Source organism: Myotis daubentonii, chromosome 18 (genome assembly GCF_963259705.1).
Source record: "Myotis daubentonii chromosome 18, mMyoDau2.1, whole genome shotgun sequence".
Classification (NCBI taxonomy): domain Eukaryota; kingdom Metazoa; phylum Chordata; class Mammalia; order Chiroptera; family Vespertilionidae; genus Myotis; species Myotis daubentonii.
The window spans coordinates 23,662,336-23,684,664 of record NC_081857.1 but is presented as its reverse complement, the minus strand read 5'-3'; the positions used below and the strand labels follow the sequence as shown (position 1 = coordinate 23,684,664).

The 22,329-nt window shown below is 45.9% G+C and overlaps 1 protein-coding gene across 1 annotated transcript in view; it reads right to left on the bottom strand.

Annotated features, from left to right (window-relative positions):
- ASTN1 (astrotactin 1) overlaps positions 1 to 22,329 on the bottom strand; it is a 283,425-nt gene that overhangs the window by 58,356 nt on the left and 202,740 nt on the right. Inside the window, exons 10-14 of the mRNA XM_059675026.1 lie at positions 17,324 to 17,461; positions 16,665 to 16,815; positions 7,604 to 7,770; positions 4,031 to 4,225; positions 1,761 to 1,888 (exon numbers count right to left, since the gene is read on the bottom strand). Coding sequence (XP_059531009.1) covers positions 1,761 to 1,888; positions 4,031 to 4,225; positions 7,604 to 7,770; positions 16,665 to 16,815; positions 17,324 to 17,461 — 779 coding nt within the window. The remainder of the gene's footprint in view (positions 1 to 1,760; positions 1,889 to 4,030; positions 4,226 to 7,603; positions 7,771 to 16,664; positions 16,816 to 17,323; positions 17,462 to 22,329) is intronic.

Genomic DNA, 22,329 nt, shown 5'->3' with positions numbered 1-22,329 from the left:
GGTCCGAGGGCACGGGAAGAAAGAATGTTCTATTGTGGCTGATGACCGAATTCATATCTTTTCCCTATTTCCAAAGATATTCTGGTGTTTCTCAGATTTATCCACCCACTCCTCCCCAGAAAGCTTCAGGTAGCATCCAGGACTACTCTCTGTCCTCCAGGCCTGGCGACCCAAATACAGTCTCACCTGCACAGTAAGTTTAACGTGTGAGGTTGTGGTGGGTCTTTAAATGGAAACCAGGTGGCTTTTCACTGGTGTGGACCCTGTCCTATTTGTGCATCTCACCCTTCCTTTACCAGGTAATTTAGATGCCTGGCAAATGTTTCTCAGCAAATGAAGTGGAAGCAAGATATCGAGATTCCCCAGCACCAGAGATGTAGGCTTTAGAGACATGCCCAGAGGCTGCGCTGTACTTTCTTCATTTTCAGGTCTGTGTGTGTGTGTGTGGGGGGGGGGGGGGTGTCTGTGTGTGTAGTTGTTTTTTTTAGCGGGGAACTGATTTCAATGAGATTTATTTCTGGTCCAGATATATCTAATTGTTTTCTTTCTTGCTCCCTCTCCTCCCCCCATAGGTAAAACACTAAGGTTTATTTATTTATTTAAGTAACATATTTCACTGTGTATCAGCAACTGTTCTATAAACTTTACAAATATTAACTTATTTATTCCTCATATCAATCCTATAAGGAAGATAATATTCATTTTTACAGGTAACAAAAACTGAGGGACAGAGTTCAGTAACTTGTCCAAGATTACACAGCCAGTGTAGAGTTGAATCCAGCTGTCAGGTTCCAGAGCCTTCACTATTAATCACTATGTACACTACCCCAGACAGACCTATTTCTAATTCTACCCAGGTCTAAACTACAATGTTAACATAACTCAATATTTGGAAGAGGCTTGACCCCAGCACAATCCATTCCCCAGAAAAGGAAGGAAAAAGGGGAAAAGGGTAAAAAATAAGAAAGTCATAGAATGAGGAAGGAAGAGAAGTAATGGAGAAATGAACAAAGCCAGTAAAGAAATTGCGCTTACATCCAGCCTTCCAGCACATGATGCTGGGTTCCTGGTTAGTTGCCCTTTATGGGTCCATGGAACCCTTTGAAATGTCTTCTTTAGTCCAGGAGATGCTAACTGGGGGTCTTCACAGGCACAGAAAGGAGAAGCTTCCCCTGAGGTTCTTGCCTCTTCCCATCAACCCTTCCCTTAGTTCCATATGAGCCAGGGGAAGATGCCACTGGGCTCAGAACAGCATTGTGGCAGGTGTCGCTCCATCTTATGATAAGGCATGACCCGAGAAGCTGCAGTGTCTGAAGTCACACAGCTAGAAAGTAGCAGAGCCGGGATTCAGACCCTGGGTTGTTGGACCACCCTCACACTGCCCCACAGTACTTGGCAATGACAGACATTCAGGCCACAGTAACCTGCACCTTCTCTCTGCCTCTGCTATGATCTGGTTACACCCTTTAATCCACTGAGAACTCTGAACTCTCATCTACTACCCCATCTGATTCAAAGCATCCCAGTGAGACTAGCGAGAAAGGTATTATTACTAGTATTTTACAGACGATTATATAATAATATTGGCAATTTTACTGACAATCCCACCAGTGTTCAGTTTTAGGACTGAGCTTTTATTGTATATGAAGGAAATCACTGGCTTTGAAACCAATTAAGTGAGGTCAAGAGTCTTCATTTTATGAGACCCTGGGGAGCCACCTGGCGTGTGCAGGGTAAGTGAGGGCAGGAGGCATACTTACCAGTCAGAAAGTCCGGGTCAGGGGTGGGCTCTGAGATTTCCTCCAGGCACTGGTTCTCCAGGGGGACAGTGGCCACCACAAGACCATCTGGCAGCTGCTGGTCTAAACCTCGAGCAAAGTTGTTTTGCCTGGAAACAGAGGCAGACATTCATTTCCGAGTGTGCAGGTGAATCCCACTCCTTAGTGCGAAATCCATATCTCAACTCACAATGAAAAAATTCTTTCTGGGCCAAAAACTCCCCTCATTCGGAACCCCACTCAGTGTATACATGTCTGGAGTAGGACGTGGGTGTGAGAGGTAGGGTGAGGGCTGGGGGAGATTAGAAATAAACCAGATAAAAAGGTTTGCTCGGAAGATAGAGACATTCTTTCTTCCCATCCCTGTCCCTATTTCTCAGTGCCCTCTGCATACGATCTGCGTGTTTGCGGTCTCATTTCTAGATTACAGAGAAGACCCAGCCATCACAAGAATGGGCATGACACCTCATTGCTTGCTGTTGGCAAGGTCCCAGGCCAAAGGGGAAATACAGTCAAGTCTACTGTCTAAAAGTGACTCCAGGAACTGGCTTGGAAATTTATCCTCGGTTTGTTTATGTGAGTCTAGGGCCTCGGTTTGTTCATGAGACTCTAGGCTCAGGTTGCTATGAACTGCTCGTCCATATCACAACAGTTTCATCATACTTATCACCTCCCAAAGCATGAGTTCTGAGGAAGGTGTATTCAAGTAGCCTACGACCGAACAGAAACAGGGGTCAAATGCAGAATCTCCTAGAAATAGTCTAAACCGATGGTTTGAAACATTTTGCTCTAGGATCCCTTTACACTCTTTTTTTTTTTTAAAATATATTTTATTGATTTTTTACAGAGAGGAAGGGAGAGAGATAGAGAGTTAGAAACATCGATGAGAGAGAAACATCGATCAGCTGCCTCCTGCACATCTCCTACTGGGGATATGCCCGCAACCCAGGTACATGCCCTGGACCGGAATCGAACCTGGGACCTTTCAGTCCGCAGGCCGACGCTCTATCCACTGAGCCAAACTGGTTTCGGCCCTTTACACTCTTAAAAATAACTGAAGGCCCCAAGTTACTCCTGTTTATGTGGATTACTTCTATCAACATTTACCATATTGGAAATAGAAGAATTTGAAAAATATTAATTTACTGGAAAATATCAATCATAAAGCCATTAAATATTAACATCCTATATAATATAGGGTTAATATGCAAATTGACCATCACACCCTCACACAAGATGGCCACCCCCATGTGGTCAAAAGATGGTCACCACAAGATGGCCGGCAGGGGAGGACAGTTAGGGGGGATGAGGCTAGCAGGGGAGTGCAGTTGGGGCGACCAGGCTGGCAGGGGAGAGTAGTTGGGGGGGACCAGGCCGGCAGGGGAGAGTAGTTGGGGGGGTCCAGGCTGGCAGGGGAGGGCAGTTAGGGGCGACCAGGCCTGCAGGGGAGGGCAGTTGGGGGCAATCGGGCTGGCATGGGAGTGGTTAGGGGGTGATCAGGCTGGCAGTCAGAAGTGGTTAGAGGCAATCAGGCAGGCAGGCAGACGAGCGGTTGGGAGCCAGCAGTCCCGGATTGTGAGAGGGATTTCTGACTGCTGAGGGGTCCCAGATTGGAGAGGGTGCAGGCTGGGCCGAGGGACACCCTCCCTGCCCAGTGCATGAATTTTGTGCACTGGACCTCTACTATGCTATAAAACATAATGAGAGGAGTAGCATTATTTTATATTTTTTGCAAAGTTTTACAATATCTGACTTACAAGACAGCTGAATTCTCACTTCTGCATTCAACTTACCGAAATATATTGTTTGGATTGAAGTATACAAAGGAAACCCAGCCTCTCTTTATTTGGAAAAGGCAGGACTCTATCTCTTGGAAGGACCTCAGTGTTGCTCAGGGATTCTTGGACCATACTTGAGGACTGCTACTCTAGACTGACTCACACACTGGTTCTTCTACTCAGAAGGAAAATAGAACCTGAGCATTTTGTGGAGGGTTCCACAGAAAATCTTCCAGTTCCTGCTGGGCAAGATAAGAATTTATTTCATACTTCACTGTTCACCCAGAGGAAGCACGGTTCTAGAACTCTGGAAGGAGGAGTGCAGACTTGGAAAAGACCATGGGAGAGAACATAACCTGTCCTTTTAGGATCACATTTATCTCGCTCTAAGATGTAACATGTGATGCTGACTAAAGCTCTGAGGGGGAAGATCTAACAGCCCGGAATAATCAATTCTATGGACTTGAGGTTCACCTGAATGTTCCTTTCAGCACTTGTCCAGAAGCCACTTCCTTGGAATGGTTGTTGTAACCGAAGAACATCTCCCCAAAGAGTGTCTGGTTCATGGGAAGCTCCCTGCTTTCCCCACAGTCGCCTCCCTCTGGGCAGGTCTCCGAGACAAGTTGGCAAGAGCGTCCATCCACACCCAGTTTGTAATCCTCAATGCACCTGACACAATGGAAAACTCGAGACGTTAGTCCATCAACGAGCTATGCAGTCAACTCAACCCAATTGGTTGGGAGGAAATGCCTTTGGGAGTGTGTTGAGTAGCTGGAGATGGTGAATATCCCAATGTGATTTTTGTCACAACTCAATTTCTTAAGCTTGTAAACCAAGTCTCCTTCCACGATGTGATCACAATGAACCTCTCACCTTACCTTTGCAGAGAAATGCTTTCAGAGCTTTGGAGTACTGTCCTGTACTCCTTTAAGTATCTGATTTCCCAAATAGCTCAAGAGATAAGCTTGTAAATGAGTTAACACATTTAAAATCCAAGATATTTTGGAGCCTTTCTCCGGAACCATCTATATGGCCAGATTCTGCCTTTGTTTAGAGGGTAAGTAGGCAGAGAAAAAAAAAATGACACTGTACTTAAGAAATTAATGACCTTCTAAATCTGGTCCTATGACAAGTCACTAAGAAATTAGGAAGATTGATCATCTTCCGGCTGTGTTCTGTTAGAATGTATCCAAACACAAGGTCTACCCATATTAACTCCCCCTCCAATTAAATTAAATAGCAGCTAGGTCATGGAGTGCGGCACCTCCTCTACACCCTCCCCATTAAGCGTGTCCAGTTACTCTAATGGAAGGGCAACACTGATGCTGCCAAATATGGGTCAATGACCCAAAAGTCATTAACTGGACCGTATTTGTAGTTATATTGAGAAGACTATAATTTGTTAGTCAAGTAAGAATTCTTTTGATAAAGCTGTCATTTAAAAAGCATATTGATTTAATATGAAGTACACAAGATTTTGAATTTGTGGGTATTCATGGCATTAAAACACATCTTTTATTACTACCTACAGTAACTGTTGTAATAAGATAAAGACTGTTCTATGTAGAGGAACAAATAATCATAGTTTTAAGTGGTTAGAAGCAATATTTTAATGGCAATGACACTACCCTTTACAGGTGACCTTGAGCCAGTTTATTAAACCCTCTGAGCTTCAGTTTCCACATCTGCAAAAGGGGGGGGGAAGCAGCAGCTGCTTCTCTGGGTTGTTGAGAAGACAGACAATGAAACTCAAGAACTTCTGTTGTGTTAGCATATAGCAGGTCCTCGTCAAATGTTTCCATCATTATTTTTAGCAGAGGCACAAATGTGACTCATGTGAATGCCCTTGAACTAGTTCTCCCCATTTACCATTTATATATTTGTGTGAACAAGTGTGACCAGAGCTCAGACTTGGTCGTTAGATAAGAATCTCAAACCAAGGACTTGTCAGGCTATAGTGGCTTGGAGAGTGCTGCAGACACACGTGTACTGAATTCTGATTGAAACAGGGAAGGAGTCCAGTTAGGGAGCTACTGCATTAGTCCAGGCAACAGATGTAATTCCAGACCCACAAAGGACTCTATGGTACCAATCTAGGTCTGGGACAAGATAGTGAGGTGACTCCATCCTTGAGCTGTATCATAGTATTTCTATAAAGAATATTGAAGCTGGCCAGTTCCCTCAGACCACTGTGAGCATCTGGCCAATTCCCCTCCATAGGACCCCGTATCCCCTATTCTCTGTGCTCATCACCATGTGTCCCACTGGGAACGCCTTTGAGGGCAGAGATCAGGTTTCATGTCCTGCGATCTCCTATATTTAACAACTAACTCAGTTCTCTGCACAAACTAGTTGTTCAAATATATGTTTATGAAATAAATAAAGCTATACAACTTTGGCTGAACTTACCTCTATTAACTGAGGTGGGTCAACCATAGTGATAACATTATAGAGACATGAAGATTTAGATCAAGCTTCCATTTATGAAATGGGATTTTATAAGAAACTGAATTGAAAATTGCTCGGTTGCAAAGAAATAAAATAAAATGAAATACAATAAAATAACATTACTATTCCATCAAATAACCTTTTCATGATTATTAGCAACAATCTAGCACAGCTTTATTATTATAAACATTGATTTTCATTGTAAGCCTATTAGACTGTGAGATCCTTGAGGGCAAGAACTACACATCTTTCATCTTTGCAGCCAGGGACCAGCATGGTTGGTGGCATAAAGGAAGCAAGCTCCCTGACAGGCAGAAAAAGGGTGGGAAGGGAGAGGAAAGGAGAGGGAAGGAGGGAAAGGGAGAAGGAAGGAGAGAGGACAGTACAGACAAGCAAACTAGGGTTGTGTAAGAATGGGCCAAGACCTGGCACGGTGGTGCAGGTGGTTGGAGTGTCACCCTGTTCACCAAAACGGTTGAAGGTTTGAATCCCCATTAGGACATATACCTAAGTTGTGAATTTGATTCCAGGTCAGGATGCATATGTGAGGCAACTGATTGATGTCTCTCTCTCTCTTACATCGATTTCTCTCTCTCTCTCTCTCTCTCTCTCTCTCTCTCTCTCTCTCTCATCAATAATAAACATATCTTCAGGTGCGGATTTAAAAAAAATGGGCCAAATTTATGTAACATGAAAATGTCTTTAAATATAATTTTAGTCAGTGGTATAAATTACAATTTTAAAGGAGCTACAGAAATCCTTTAAAACCAGGAGGGCCTGAATGCTAATCTTAATCTTCCCAATCACCAATTGCCCAGTCCTGAGGGAGTCACTTACCCTCACTGTGCCTTAATTTTCACATCTGTGAAATGGGGAGGCATTGCCTGCCCTGTCCTCCCAAACGAAATGAGCTGATCCACAGTCAAGGGCTCTTTACGTGGTGTAATTCCTCTGTCTGAGGGAGGGCAGCTGCACAAAATGCTGGGACTTTGGAGATAGAATTTAATTATGTCTCACTCCTCCTCTTCTCTGATAGTTTAGTTTCACACAATCTTTCCCAAGCTTTGGACCATTGAAAGGTTGTCACAAAACACCTAATTAATAGTTCCACAAAAGATGGTTGGAAAATTCCAATGTAAGCAGGAAATAACTGTGGCCATTTTCCTTGTCTACAGGGGTGGGACCCAACTTTCTCTAAGGGTCCTTGCAACTCTGACTATAAAAGGGCTCCTCTTGGTCAGCTGGCATGGCTCAGTGGTTGAGTATCATTGGAGGTCATGGTTCGATTCCCTATAAGAGCAAATACCTGGGTTGTAGGCTCAATCCCCGGAGTGGGGCATGCAGAAGGCAGCCTATCTATGATTCTCTCTCATCATTGATGTTTCTATCTTTCTCTCCCTCTCCCTTCCTCTCAGAAATCAGTAAGAATATAGTTAATTTTTTTTAAAAGGACTGTTCTTCCAGTCATGCAGGCTCTTTTCTCAGAACCTACAGGCTGGCCTGGGGTGACCAGCTTATTCAGATATTTTTTAAATTGGGTTTAGCACTAAAGTCCCCCATCCCAGCAAACCGGCTGGCCTCATGGGAAGCTCAACTCACCCACAGAACATGAGGATGTTGTACAAGGTGGGGTCGTCCTGGAAGGGTGCCACCTGCTGGAGACACAGCTGCTCACAGCCGCCATTGAAGCCGTCGGAGCAGTCCACCCCAATGTGGCGGTCATAGCAGCCAGAACTGTCCTTCATGGGGCTGAGTCCGGAAGGGCACTGGCACAATCAGAAAGCATCCACACAGGTGGGTGAATCAGGGGGGTGGGTTCTCTCGAAACTGGCATGTAGCTGCTATTTTATCTGGAGTGTGACCCTTATTTTAACACTCACCTTGAAACCATTAATGTTGTCAAATAATGTAAAATTCCCCGCTACGCTGGACTATGTTTAAAAGCAAGGGACCTTTTGACATCTTGCTTCTTCTCTCTGGGCACAGACCACACACATTTGCATTAAAGCCAATTCCTCCAAAAAGGCTGGGAGCATTGTAACAAGACAGAGGAGGTGTGCTGGCCTCCCAACTGGGCCTGGGGTTGGCAGAAGCATGGACATAATAGGCCAGAATTAAAATGCATTAACAGAGATTCCTTTGGGCTGGGGCAAGGGAGTGTTGCTGCTTGGATTTAGTATCAATAGGACTTTTCTAAAAAGTGTCTAAAGCACTTTGTCAACATTGATACCAGACACCAGTGTTGGAGGGAATGAAAGGAGACAGGGCATCCAGCCAGGAGGAGAAAGTGGACTTCTTCTGACCTTGGAGGGAGGTTTGACTGCTTTCCTTGTGGGAGTGGCCATACTCATGGCCTTTCCTGCAGAAGGACACCCCTGTGGAAGACACACAGACGTGAGCGCCCGTACGTGTTTCCTTTGGGTTTGGACTGTATGCATCCCAGTGCCCTGGGTACTGTTAATGTGAGACATGAGCTTTTCTGCATTGTCATGCCCTCAATAACCACCCCCAAGAGTGACAGCAAATGAGAGAAGCCAGGAACCATGTCAGCCAGAATCTGGGTGACATGGTGAGCAGTAGGAAGTTCACATGGCATCCATCTTACTCACTGAACATCCCCTTGAGGTAAGCAGGGTGACCATCCCCATTTTATACATGAAGAAACACAGCACAGAGAGCTTAACTTCCTAAAAGTCACACTGCTGGTCATGGCAGGACCACTGGTAGTCCATGACTTAGTTGCTCCATCTTTGGCTTACATCCCAATTAGCCTCTCACACAACCGTCACCCTTTACCACTTACTGGGACCCCCGGCTATGCTACGTGCTTTAGGTACTTCACCTCATAATGCCATGTATTATCCTCATTTTAAAAGATGTGGAAAGCACTAACACAGCCAATTAATGCAGGGACATCTCACTGCACTGGACTCCATCTAGAAGTCAATGGCTACACTTTGCCATCCTGCTTCTGTCTGTGCACCAGATCCTGCACATGTGCATTACAGCTGATTCTCCCCAACATGCTGGAAGGGTGTAGATCACTTGCCTAGAGCGAGGCAGTGAATATGGGGCAGAGCTGGGGTCTGTCTAGATCTGACTTGCTTTTAATGGCTGTGCTGTCAGCTACCCAACACACTTCTTCAAAACCAAAACCAAACCAAAAACAACTTTCAAAACGCAGAGAAACAGTATTAAGCACCTCCTCTCTGTCCTGTCACCTGGCTGCCTCTTCTTCCTCACTGCCAATTACCTTGGCCCAGTAGTGGGACTGCGGCAGGTGCGCCTCTAAACCCACCTCCCCTCTTCCCTGCTTCCCACTCGAAGATCACAGCAGGATGTGCACTGTTTGCTGACACTGATTCCGCAATTTCCCAAACAAACGGGCCCCCTGTGGGCCTTCCAGGCTCCCAGCCTGGTCCATCCTTTTTCCCCCTCCAAAGACAGCTGGAGTGCCGGAAGGTGACAGCGTTTAAGGAAGTTTCCAAGGGCTGCCTCGTGCTGGGCAAACCGAGATGCTCCAGATGATGGTAAACAAGCAAATGAGGCAGCTGAGGATTGCACCCCACATTTTGTTAGCCCCCCACCCATCCGCTTCCTTGGCCATCCAGCTGCTAAGCCAGATGTGCTACCAGAAGGGAGCTGGCATCACCCTGTGAGGCAGCCCAGGCACAAATGTGGGTCTTGAAACACAGAAGTTTGATTGGAATTAAATGGGCTGCACTGGTTGCCATGAGCTCTTTTTTTTTTTCTATAAAGCTTGAGAAACATCATCAGAGTGGAGATAAAGCCAGTCCTGTCATTCCACCTCACATGCTTTCAATCCTTGGACCAGCTAGCTGTTTCAGTCACCACCAGGGCTCCCATCTCCTCAATTACCTCCTTTTCCCCAAATGCTCCATTAAGCATGGTTTCAGGCAAAGACTTCACCAAATGAAACTCAAGCAGGCTTTATTCCATCACTCCAAAATCGGGCACATCCACACCTTGTGTGGCCCTGGTGTCTAGGTGACATTGGTATGTCAAGTGGGACCACCTGGTATTTATACTTTCTTAGGAGATTTGAAGAGAAGACAGAGTTAGCTACTTTGGAGTTTTCTTTTCTTATGAGCAAAGCTAAAAATAACAGCTCTCAGGAATTAAGCAATTCTACATGCAGGACAATCTATGTATATTCAATCCCAACAACACAGGTAGACTCTTTTTCTAGTTTTCTTCAGAGGGCAAACAAACTCAGAAAGATTAAGTAATCACTTGGTTAAGGCCACAGAGGTGGGAATCAGATTTTTGACCTAAATCTGTCAGGCCCCAAAGCTCATGTGTGTCCCTTCCACTCTGCCATATAGCTTCCCAAGTATGAGAAAACCTGGGTTTCCTGGAACCCCTAAAGAAATATAGTCAATGTGTTGACAAAGTAAATCAATTCTGTAGATTTGTTCGTCTGATTGTTTTAAGCAACTCCTGGAGTACATTTTGAAATCATTTATGGATTTGTATCTTTAGCCTAATATTCATATTCTCTCTCTCTCTCTCTCTCTCTCTCTCTCTCTCTCTCTCTCTCTCTCTCTCATACATACACACACACACACCCATATTATGGTGTATATATTTATAGGACAAAACACTGCAAACTGCCCAGAGCCATGACCTTGAAGACAAGGCAAGATCCTCAATCTCTGAAAAAGATGCAATTATTTTTACTTCAGTATAACTTACTTGGGCTGCAGTTCAGAGGAAAACATTTTTGAAATTATTCCCAGAAAAGAAAAAAGAAAAAAAATGAGAGAGCTGAAACCAAAGACACAGTTTTCTTTTTAACTCTTACTGAACTAGAGCCCTCACTTCCCAAGAAGGCTAATCATTCAATTTTCTCATGGTGTGAGTTTGTTTTTACCTAAATGTGCCTTGTGCTATTGTATTCACATGCATTTTGGGTTCCTCAAAACCTACATATAAATACAAAGACACTGCTGGCTCCACACCATGCCCTCTTCCTAGAAGTGTCTGAGCCAGAGGCCAGTCGCCAGGAGAGAAATCCTGCCTCCACAAGGGAGGAGCTCTTTCCTCTTTGCAAGTGCTGGCCATTCTCTTCCCTGGCGTGTGGACAATCCCTCCACTTATTCCTTGAAAGAGGACTGTTTGCTCAGGAGGGAGCCCCAAGGTCACACACTAACTCTCACTGCACAGGTTCCATTAAGCAGTCCCAGAGCCTTTATAAACCACAGGCTCCACAAGAAAATTCTCTCTATTATGGCAATAGCCCTCCCCCATCAAGAAGGTCTAATAAATGAACTGCAATTTCAGTGACCCCTAAAATATACAAGGTTAATCATCTTTCATGAGATGCTCATGGCTTTTTGACTTATTACTTGTCTGAGGCATAATTTGCTAATGAGTTTAAAATGATTTTCTCCATTCAACTGCTTTTCTTCCCCATCTTTCCCTTCTTTTTCTACCAATGGTTTCGGAGTTGATTAATCACTCAAGAGTCTAGTCAAATGTCGCCAAGCCTGAGACATGCGCACCTGATGCAGATTATGAGCTGGGTGTTATGGGCAGAGAGCATGAATGATGGACGCAGGAGCATGTTTGGGGCTCTGGGAGAAGAGGAAGAAGAGGAACCCCTTCCTGTATCTAAGCCTGCCTCGCCTTACCTGGGGGACTCAGAATAATTCCTACTCAAAACAGGTTCTCTTTTCCTACATGTCACTTTTATTTCTTTCATAAATAGCAATTCCCGAAATTTTCATGAGTCTGACTTGGAAGCCTATGGTATGCAGGACTTCTCCAAAGGGGAAAAGTTGGAAGGAATTAAATGTGAGTTTTAGCTTCCAGCCCCTGAATTGCGAAAAGTCTCTGACTCGCACTCTTCTGCTTTCTGTCCTACAAAGAGGAAAAGGGAGGGTCATCTGTAATGAGCTCTGCACAACTGTGCTCCAGGAGAAGTGAAATGACACATTTGGTGGAAAACCACTGTGGACAGCATGTGGACAGAAGGGCGGCGGGGTCACTGTGTAATTCAAAGCTCATTAGAGCGTAATGATCTGGCAGCGAAGGTCATGTGTCCAACACGAGAAAGCTGAATGGCCGACCTCTTGCTTTCCAAGGCCACAGTCCCTCGCCTAAGCACATGCAGACATGTCACAAAGCAAAGGCATTTGGGGGCCACTTTCAGGGTAAGTGTGAAGATGAGGAAGGAGCAGTACAGAGTGGGCTTTCCACTGTATTTGCGCATTGAAAAGCATTTCAAAACTTTCTTTTATTTTATTGATTTTAGAGAGAGAGAGACAGAGACAGACAGAGACAGACACTGATACGTTGTTCTACTTATCTATGCATTCATTGGTTGATTTTTGTATGTGCCCTGACTGGAGATCAAACCCACAACCTTGGTGGATGGAGATGATGCTCTAACCCGTGGTCAGCAAATTGCGGCTTGGCAAACTGAGGCTCGCTAGCCACATGCGGCTCTTTGGCCCCTTTAGTGTGGCTTTTCCACAAAATACCAGCTCTTCCACAAAATACCAATTTCTGCGCATGGGCCACAAAGTTTCAATTGCACTGTATGTGCGCACCCACACGTGGTATTTTGTGGAAGAGCCACACTCAAGGGGTCAAAGAGCCACATGTGGCTCATGAGCCATGGTTTGCCGACCACGGCTCTAACCAACTGAGCTACCTGGCCAGATCTGACAAGCAAAGTTTTATATTAATTTTTAATAGGTGGGCTTGATATGAATAAAAATGCCCTGTTATAGCCGGGAATGGCTGGACTACAGTCCTGCCTACCAAGTCTGCTCCAATCCATACTGCCATCTCTGAGTGGTGGCCCCTAAGGTTGTCTGCAACATAATCTCCAAACCTATAAACGTGCCACCTTATATTTGACAAGAGTGGTTTTGCATATCAAGTTAAGACTTTTGAGATGGGAGATTAACCTGGATTACCCAGGTGAGCCTGATGTGATCACAAGAGTCCTTAAAAGTGGAAAGAGGCACAGAACAGAAGAGAGAGAGGACTGCAGAAGAGTGGTAAGAAAAATGCAACGGCACAGCTTTCAGGATGAAAGAAGGGGCCATTAGCCAAAAAGAGGTGGGCGGCCTCCAAAGCTAGAAAAGGAAAGGCAATGGTTTGCCCCCTAGAGCCTTCCAAAAGGAATGCGGCCCCACTGGAGCCTTGAATCTAGCCCAGAGAAACCCATGTTGAATTCGCACCACAGAGCTGCAAGATATAGATGGGTGTTGTTTTACGCCACTAAACCTCCAGTAATTTGTTGCAGCAGCAACAGGACACTAATACAGTAACTTTGCAGAACCCCAACAGGCTCCACAGACAGAGAATAAATGCTCTTGTGCCTTTTAGGCAGGACCCAGTTATTAGCAGTGGGAACCCTTCCAAAGGGTCAGCAAGCTCTACGTTTGGAGAATGTTCTGGTTTGGAAAAGAGGAGCTGTGGCTTGTACAGGCGTGTGCCTTTCACAGGGATCTGTTTCCTGTCCTCAGAGACCATATAAACATCAGGGCAATTAACCGGGTAGCAACTAACCTGTGGGAGCCCATGCAGAACTGAGAAACATGTTGGCAGCTGAGGTGGACCAGCCCCACCTGTCTGCCTTGTGTTCAACAGGAGGATATGAAGTACACACTGTCTCTTCCCACATCTTTGCTCCTTTCCCAGGTTCCTGAAGGGTCAGTGTATTCCGAGTTCATCCTCTCTCTTTTTATAAAATACTAGAGGCCTGGTGCACGAATTCGTGCATGGTTGGGGTCTGGCTGACCTGCCCCGATTGGAGCCCCATCAGGCTGGGCCAGCTAGGGGGAGGGGCCAATCAGAGGCTGGGGTGGGCAGGGGCCGTGGGTGGTTGGCTGGCCCCGCCTCACCCCTGGTCGAACTCCCAGTTGAACTCCTGGTCACACTCCCAGTCAAGGGGACAATTTGCATATTAGCCTTTTATTATATAGGACTACAGGCCCAGTGCACGAATTCATGCACCAGTGGGGCCCCTTGGACTGGCCTGTGAGATGGGCTGAAAAGGGCTCTCTGACATCCCCCCAGGGGTCCCAGACTGCGAGAGGGCCGGGGAGGGATGAGGAGGTTGGCCAGCCGGGGAGGGACTGCGGGAGGGCTCCAGGGCTGGTCTGGCCCATCTTGCTCAGTCCTGATCAGCTGGACCCCAGCAGCAAGCTAATCTACCAGCTGGAGCATCTGCCCCCTGGCGGTCAGTGCTCATCATAGCGAGCAGTTAAGCAGCCTTAACAAATCATTAGCATATTACTCTTTGATTGGTTGAACGGATGACCAGACACTTAGCATATTAGGCTTTTATTATATAGGATGCCTTTCAGCTCAGTGCCCAAAGAACGGAATGTCAGGGTTTCTGTGAGAGGAGAAAAGCAGCTGTACAGCTGATGGCGTTGTCCCTGGTCCACTTCCAGAGGACATGGGACCACTCTGCTACACAGCAGGGCTTGAGGAAGGTGTGGATGCCCAGGAGAGTCAGGGCAGCTCAAAGTCAAGTTCCTAATATGCTTCTCTGCAGGGGCACAAGAAACAGGATGCAGCACATCAGCTCTCAACCCACCAATCCACCTGCATCTGGGATCATGTGCTTCAGAACCAATGGAAAACATTCAATTGACAGACCTGCCAGTTGGTTTGGCCTCACCTCCCTCCAAGAGCCACGTGGACCAGTGACTTCAAAGTATTATGCTAATACCAAGCCCTGGCACAATTGGGTGACTTTCTGCAGTGGCTCTAATTGTTATTGCAAATGCATATTCATCAGAACTATTCCTGTTAGCTCTGTCTCACAGATCAGTGTTAAAAGTACAAGAATACATCAGCACAGCTCCATGCCAAGTAAAGGGGCTAGGATCACCAACAGAAGGCTTTTGACAAGCAAATCCTTAGGGGCTCAGGAAAGGGGTAGAGCAGTGGGAAGGCATGGAGTCTATCCGCATGCATGTGTGTGAGTGCGTGAGCATGCACGGACTCATATGGGGCTGGCATGGAAGTGGGGATGCAAAGGATGTTCAAAAATGTGCACAAACAGTGTTTTAGTACTTAGAGTGACCCAAGAGAATAATGCAAAATGATAAGTTGAAATCTGGATGGCGAAGACATGCAGGCTGAAGAGTAAAAAATATTTTTTTTAAAAAGTGTCTCAGCTGGACCTCCATTACAGTGAAATTATCTCCTGAGGGACCCAGTTGGGAAGCTCACTGCCTAGACAGCAGAAAGTGGACCAGCCACAGGGAGGGGGACATGGACTGACCTCCTGGCTGCCTTCAAAAGACTTGGCCCAAAGAGCATTTTTCTTTGTACTTTTCCTGATAGTCCAATCTCTTAACTTTCCCCTCCCTTTGATGAACCTGCCAAGTTCTCCACCTACCTGCCCCTTAGCTTTCTTTCTTTCCCTTTTCCTTTCTTCATTATCTCTCCCTCCTCAGATAAATCAGGCCCTTGTCAACTGCTGCCTAATCTGTGAAAGCCAGGGAGGCCCCAGGCCAGAGTGAGCCCACCTGGATTCCAGGTTCATACCCATCTTTGATGAGAATGGCTCCCTGAACAAAGCGGGTGCTCAAAGATGGGGAAGAGGAGGGTGTGAACACTGAAATCGGCCCAGCATCCTCACAGCTTGATCCGGCTTTGGGTCCCCTGACAAGAGCACAACTGTCAGACGTGGAAGCAAGACGAGACACCACATCCTCCCCAGAGATGGAAGCCCTGGCCCTGCCCTGGAAACACCACAGGGCTACATGTCTCAATGAATCATCTTCCCTCTCCTTCATGCCTGGCTTTCCTGCCTTCTTTCTCCACCCCTCCCCCTCTCTGAGAGGACTGCATCATTCTGCCCTTAAAAGAAGAAAGTGCTGGAAACATACAGTAGTGCTGATGGGCATGAAAATGACAATATAAAAGCACCAGCAGCTGATGGCTCACTCTGCCCCACCTCCATTTGCCTGTGTGGTTCAATCAGTCTTCCTATCCATGGCATGGGAGATATCCCAGTCCACTCTAGCCCAAATAGTCTTCCTAGTTCATAGCATCACATATTTTATAGGTATCCAAAGTCTATATAGGTAATAACAAAGTAAGAAACCACCTTTCCCCAGGTAGGAGTTCATTGCGATCGTCTCAAAAGGGACACATTTTTATTTTTTCTATACCATTCTTGGCTTATTTTATATAGGTAGATTTTTCCTAAAATTCCCTATTACAATCAGTGTGATTTGAGTCTAAACAAAGGTAGTTTTTTCCCCCTAGACTTTCCTCTTAGAGTAAATACAGTCTATTTCCTATAAGAGTCAATATCATACTATTAGCAGTTAATTAGTTCTCAAATTGTTTGGGGATATTCCTTACCAACTAGACTGCAAGACTGGAAAGAAAGAATCATGGTATATAATTCAGGAGATTTCCCTTGGATAGCTACAGGTCATCCATAGGTGCGCCATAAATACTCCTTGACTTATTGACTGGTGATTAGCATCTCATCTCTGTCAGGAGGAGATTCAAAATTTAGACTAGATGGCAGCTACAATGAGGAAGAAGCAGTCTCGACCCTTTCTTTTAGTCATAGTGTATTTTCATCTGTATATCTGCATTGTGTCTGATCCTGTGCCCTCTCCCCACTACAAGCTCAATAGGGCAGACCTACCACACAACCAGTAGAGTCCAGCTTGCGATCTGAGATGCAACGGAAGTTCTTACTGCAGCCCCCATTGTCCTTGCTGCAGTCCCGCACTGGCCCGAAGGAGTCAAGGAGCACCTCCAAGCTGTCGAAGGAGGACGAGGTCATCAGTTCCTCTCTGTGGGGAGAACACAGGGACATGGGAGGCGTCAAAAGAACTCCAGGTGCCACAAGTAGCATCACAATCCATGGTTCTACCTGGCCAGCCAGATCATGTCTTCCTCCCTCATAAAAATTCGAGATCAACCATGCTCTGAGCCTTGAGCTAACAAATTACAGACATTCTCCATATCTGGGAGCTGAGCCAACCCTGAAAGGCCTGGTCAAAGAAGGTCTCATCTTGGGCTAGGAAATTAACATGTTATCCCCTGTCAGTCCTTAGAGGACCCGAGATGTGCTTACAAATTCTGCTTTTATGTCTTCTCCCTGTGCCTGAGCCTTGGGGTGTGCAATGCTTACCCAGATAGAGGAGATCCTGGCACTGCGTAGAAGGAATGTAAAGGCAGCCGCCAAGTTCTCTTTACAGCTTGTCAGGATTCCTTTCCCAGGGTCCTGGACTTGAAGGTGGTTTCTCCCTCAGTCTCTCCAGCCAAGAATGGGCCTCAGCACCTGGAGGCTGGACTCACCTGACCTCCACTGCATCTTCCATCACTGTCATGTCCGTCTTACACTTTGCTGATGGGTTGATGGCCAGTTCGGCTGGTGGGATCACAAAGCTCTTGCTGAGGGGCAGCCACATGCCCTCGCCCAGGGTGTAGGTGAATCTGCAGGGACAGCCACCACCAGGGGGTTAGGGCATGGTTACCACCGCCCCTGGGAGGACCTGGCATCCATTGCCAGCAAGCTTCCCTCTCAGCCTCCGCAGAAAGGATAAGTGATTGCCACTTTGTGGATGAGCTGCCTGAGTCTGAGGGAGGCAGTGAGGCCCATTCTTGCTCACATGTCCAGACAGTTGGAGAACTGATCATGGCACCCACTCACCAGCTGTGAGAGTGGTTTTTATCAAGTCATAGGAAAGCATGTTCCAGTTTCCTCATATTTGAAGCTGGGCGCCCCCTATCTTAAGTCAGATATAATTGGAAGAATTTTAATTGAAGAGACATTCCAGCCTTCCAATACCGCCATCCCTTAGTTTGCACATGCGCAGGGGTAGCAATGGGGTCTCTCTGTGCCTGGCAGAATGCTATGCAGGAAAAGGAGGGAGACAGCTCCCTTTTTCTGGCTTCTGTGTGATGGGAACGCTGGAACCAGGAGCCAGGGAGAAGGGAAGGGGGATGAAGGAGACTGGCCCAGATGTATCCTCCGCACTCCTCCCCACACCCTCAGCTAATGGCCTTAACCCTGGGGAGACAGGGAAGATTTGGTGGTGTGTGTTTTTATTCTCATAACAAGGGCTAAAAGGAATAAAAGAATCAATCAGCATTTCAAGGGTGAGCTTAGAGAGATCATGAGTGATTATTTGTTTATTTATTCATTCATTCATTTTATTTCAAAGGCATTCAAATGCTCTCTGTTCACAGTCAAAAATAGTCTATGGGATAAAAGCCAGTGTGGGTGGGATATCACAAGGCAGTGGCAGTCTGGTGTTGCCGTCCAACTTAATGTGCAGGGAGGAATAAGGAAGGATGCATATGATTAAACAGAATTCGGCACAGGCTCCATTAGCATGCTGGTCACAGAGGACCACCTCAGAATCCTACGCCTTCTCTCTCCTAACCCAGTGCACCTTTCTATTCTCTCTGGGCTGTCTGAGAGCTAGGAGACCAGATGGGTGAGACTTGAGATATTTGGGGAGGAATGTTGTCCTCTCTAGGATGCTGGCTATGAGAATGCCCACTGACCAAGTCTCAGGAGTTGCAAGCAGCCATGAGATTTCACTCACTTCCTGAATGGCAGCTCTGGGCACAAGAGCAGCTCTAAGAAGAGAAAACAGGTGCCCCAGAGAGAGGCAAGTGGGAAGTGGCCAGGATTTGGGAGACTTCCTCTCCCCATCTACTCTCTTACCCTTAGTCCCCTATCCAAAGACCTGCTAGGCAAACACCTGCATTAAAGAGCCCTGAAGTATCAGAAGAGCTTGTTGATCTGAAGGAGGCACTCAACCCTTCCCATCCACAGGAAAGAGAGGCAAGAGCTGGGCGAGGTGTGTGTAGGCGGGGGTCCACAACCAGATGTGGAAAGCCCATTGCTGGGGGACAGAGGAAGGAGACCCACCACTTCACCCTTCTCTAAGCAGCTGGTACAACTGAAAGGCATGGCAGCCCCTTATACACACATGCACACACACATGTCAACTGGCAAAATTAAGGAGACCGTATTCAGGGCAAGTCATTGTCCCAAGGTACCTAGGATCTGGGACTCAAGGATAAATGTGTGTTGGCGGTAACTGTGTGCAAGATTTGCGTTCACTTTGCATTTAGTATTGAATATTCTTGAGACAGCAACATTATGGATAGGTCCCATTACTGTTGTGCAATGTGTACTATTTCAAAGAAAACAGGCACACGTTTGAATGCTGCTGGAGCGGGGAGGGTGGGGAGAGTTTATTGGGACAGAGTTTTTGTTTTCTATTTTGGTTTTTAAAATGAGAAGTTTTGTATTGATACACAGCAACAAATCAGTGACCTGTAGTTCATCATTTATGCCACAGATTTTAGGCAACGGTTGGCAAGTCTAGCACTTCCTGGCGGTGAGTTTTTCTTTTAAAAGAGAGAAGATCATGTCCATCCATCTGTTTTCCCCTTCCTCCTCTGCTCACAGGAATATTTCAAAGGAAAAAAGCAAATCACATCTTTCCCCAAGTGAAACTGTGGACAGCACCCCGGGCCCACAGAACGAAGTTCACATCTCCAAAGGACACCATACTCTGTGCTTCTACAGAGCAACCTGATTCTAGCTCCTAAAGATGCCCTCATTTCTCCCCTCTTTGCCTTTGCTCCTAGTATTTCTTCTTCCTGAATTTTCTCCCCTTCTTCGTTGCAGGAGTCCTGCTCATTTTAAGACTCAGGTAAGGTCCCATCCCTCCAGGATCTTCGCATCCAAACCCTCAGGCTGAGCAAGGGACTCTCCTCTGTATACATGCTCCTGGTGATAATGAGTTGTGCCCATCTTATCACCACTGCTCAGCAGAAGTTGCTCCCTTAGGACTGCAGAGGGCAGTGCTTGTTCATCTTTGCATTCCCACTGCCTGATACAATTTCTGGCCCAAGGAGATTACACCATAAGTATTTACTGACTGATCAATAAGTAGATTGTTCTTTAGTTTGCACATGCTACCCGGAGAGAGTTTCAAATTTCAAATGCAAAAGTAGAAGCAGTGGGGAAGATTTCCTTCGTTTAGAGCAGGGTATGGGTTCACCTCTGGGTTGGAATTGGACTTAATGGTCAAGGTGGATCTGGTTTTGACATTATGAGAAACTTCCAAAGTTCACAGAAGTTTCTGAGACACAACTCTGTACCAAGTTAACAAGAAAGATAGTGTCACATTCATCTCTGGTGGAATCAAGGTGAAAACCTGAAGGGCAAGCCAAGTCAGGTGTAGGGTGAGATGAACCTCTACTGAGAACTCTCAAAGGGGCAGGTGGTCCTGCAGAGCCACCTCAATTTATCCTCACAACAGCCTTCCAAGAGTGGTCATTTGGCCCATTTTACACATTTGCTCCCACTAACATTTTAATGTGACCTCTTCAAGATCACCTTTTCATAAGAGGGAAGATGGGGGCGTGGTCTGATTCTCTAAGCAGCTTTCCAGCCCCATACTGGCTCATGCCTACAGAAATTCTAAAGTTCTCTTTTATCTGCAAAATCTACTAATTCTAAATATAGCCCAAACTGTGAGAGAAAAGCAGTGTCCTGAAATCTCATCTGTCCCTCATTCATGCAGATTTGGCAGGAAACAACCTCAGAAAGTCATCAAAGGGAAGTTGGTGAGCATCTGGGATGCTTTCCCAGGTTGGGCCTTCTCTTACAACAGCTGGTGGGACCATCACAGTTGGTGGCTTGGCTGGAGGCTGAGTCGTGTACATGGCCTTGGTAAACAAGAGCTTGACACTTCTGTTCAGAGGCAAAATGCTCACCAGAGCACAGTGGACAGAACTGGCCTGTGCTCCTCATGTGCTGGGCATGAGGTGGAATGTGGAGAAGGGGACAAAGAGCTCGTGGTCCCACTGTCTGCACTCTTTTCCCAGAGAGCAGCCATTCCAGGAAGAGGTCTCTTGTTCCCTGGGATGCAGGTGCACACTTGGGGGGAAGGTCTCTGAGAGAGAAATCTGGTTTGAAGTAATTCCGGCCACCAGAAAGATCCAGTGAGATGGAGTGATCTGAGCCATCATGGAAAGGACACCTTGGGCACTAGACTGGGCTTGGTGCAAAGATTCAGCCTTTCCCCTCTGGGCCCTTTGAGTCTAGCTGGGACCCTTTCCAGGTTCTTTGGGATTGCAGATTACCAAGGTTAGGTTGAGCATCAGGTCTTTTCCTAATCTGGTTTCAAGTCCTCAGGAAATACCTGAAATGATCACCTACAAATATTATGTTAAAGACCAACTATGTTCAAAATTTCATGTTAGATATTAAATATTTAAAGCCATATATGACACTTCCCTCAAAAAGACAACCACCATTTCACTGTAGAAATCAATAGGTAAAGTAAAATAAATAATGAAATAAAATAATTGACAAATAAATATTACAGCCAGTAAGTTACAGAAATTTGGAGGGGGAAGGTCATTGTGGATTGGTGTAGTGGGTTGGAAAAGCTGTAAGAGAAGCATTTTCTCAACACTAGTAAAAGATTAGAATTACCATAGGGTTTGTAAAAAAACACACACACATGCCCACAATCCCACCCTCCCAGAGCTTTTGAATGAATTGATTTTGTGCTGTGTGAGATCACTGGTCGTTTTTTTTAAAGCACACTGGGGATTCTCATGGAGGCTAAGGTTGGAAAAACAATTCTTGGATGAGACCATAAATTGTAATGAAGTCAGGGACTATCTTGGTCATATTTTTTTGGTTATAGCTACAGTATCTAAAAACAGTGCTTTGTAATAAACTCAACAGACTTGATCTAGGCCATGAAAAGGGGCAGTGTGTTTATATTAGGAAGAGAATATGCACTCTTGCTGGAGGAAAAGAGTAGGGGTGGAGTGTACAGAGGAAAACATATTCAAGTTCTAGAAGACAGTACATCAGTTTAGAAGATAGATCTGATGGTAAGAATGGAAAGCTCTATAAGAGAAAAGCAGCCAATTAAAAGGGAGCTACACATTGGCATTCATTGTGGGAAGATTTTGAATGTCAACATTTAAATTTTCTTCTCATCAACATACTCAGGGGACATGTGCAGTGGCCTGGATCCCTCAGAACACGAAAATCACTGGTGAGCGACAAGTAGCGGACAGTCACGTGCTTCTCTTCAAGAATCAAGAGTCAACTAAGCAGGTCACAGTCTTTTCCCGTGGCCAGTGGACAGTCGGTCTTACTCAGAGTGGTTTTGGTTCAAGTTCTTAATACCTGAAATCAGGGGAATCATGACCCATTGATTTCATCTGAGAGATGCACTATTGCCATGCTGGTGACCAGAATGATTCATCACTTACTGATGAACACACTGGCTCCCGAAGAGAGAGCACTGACG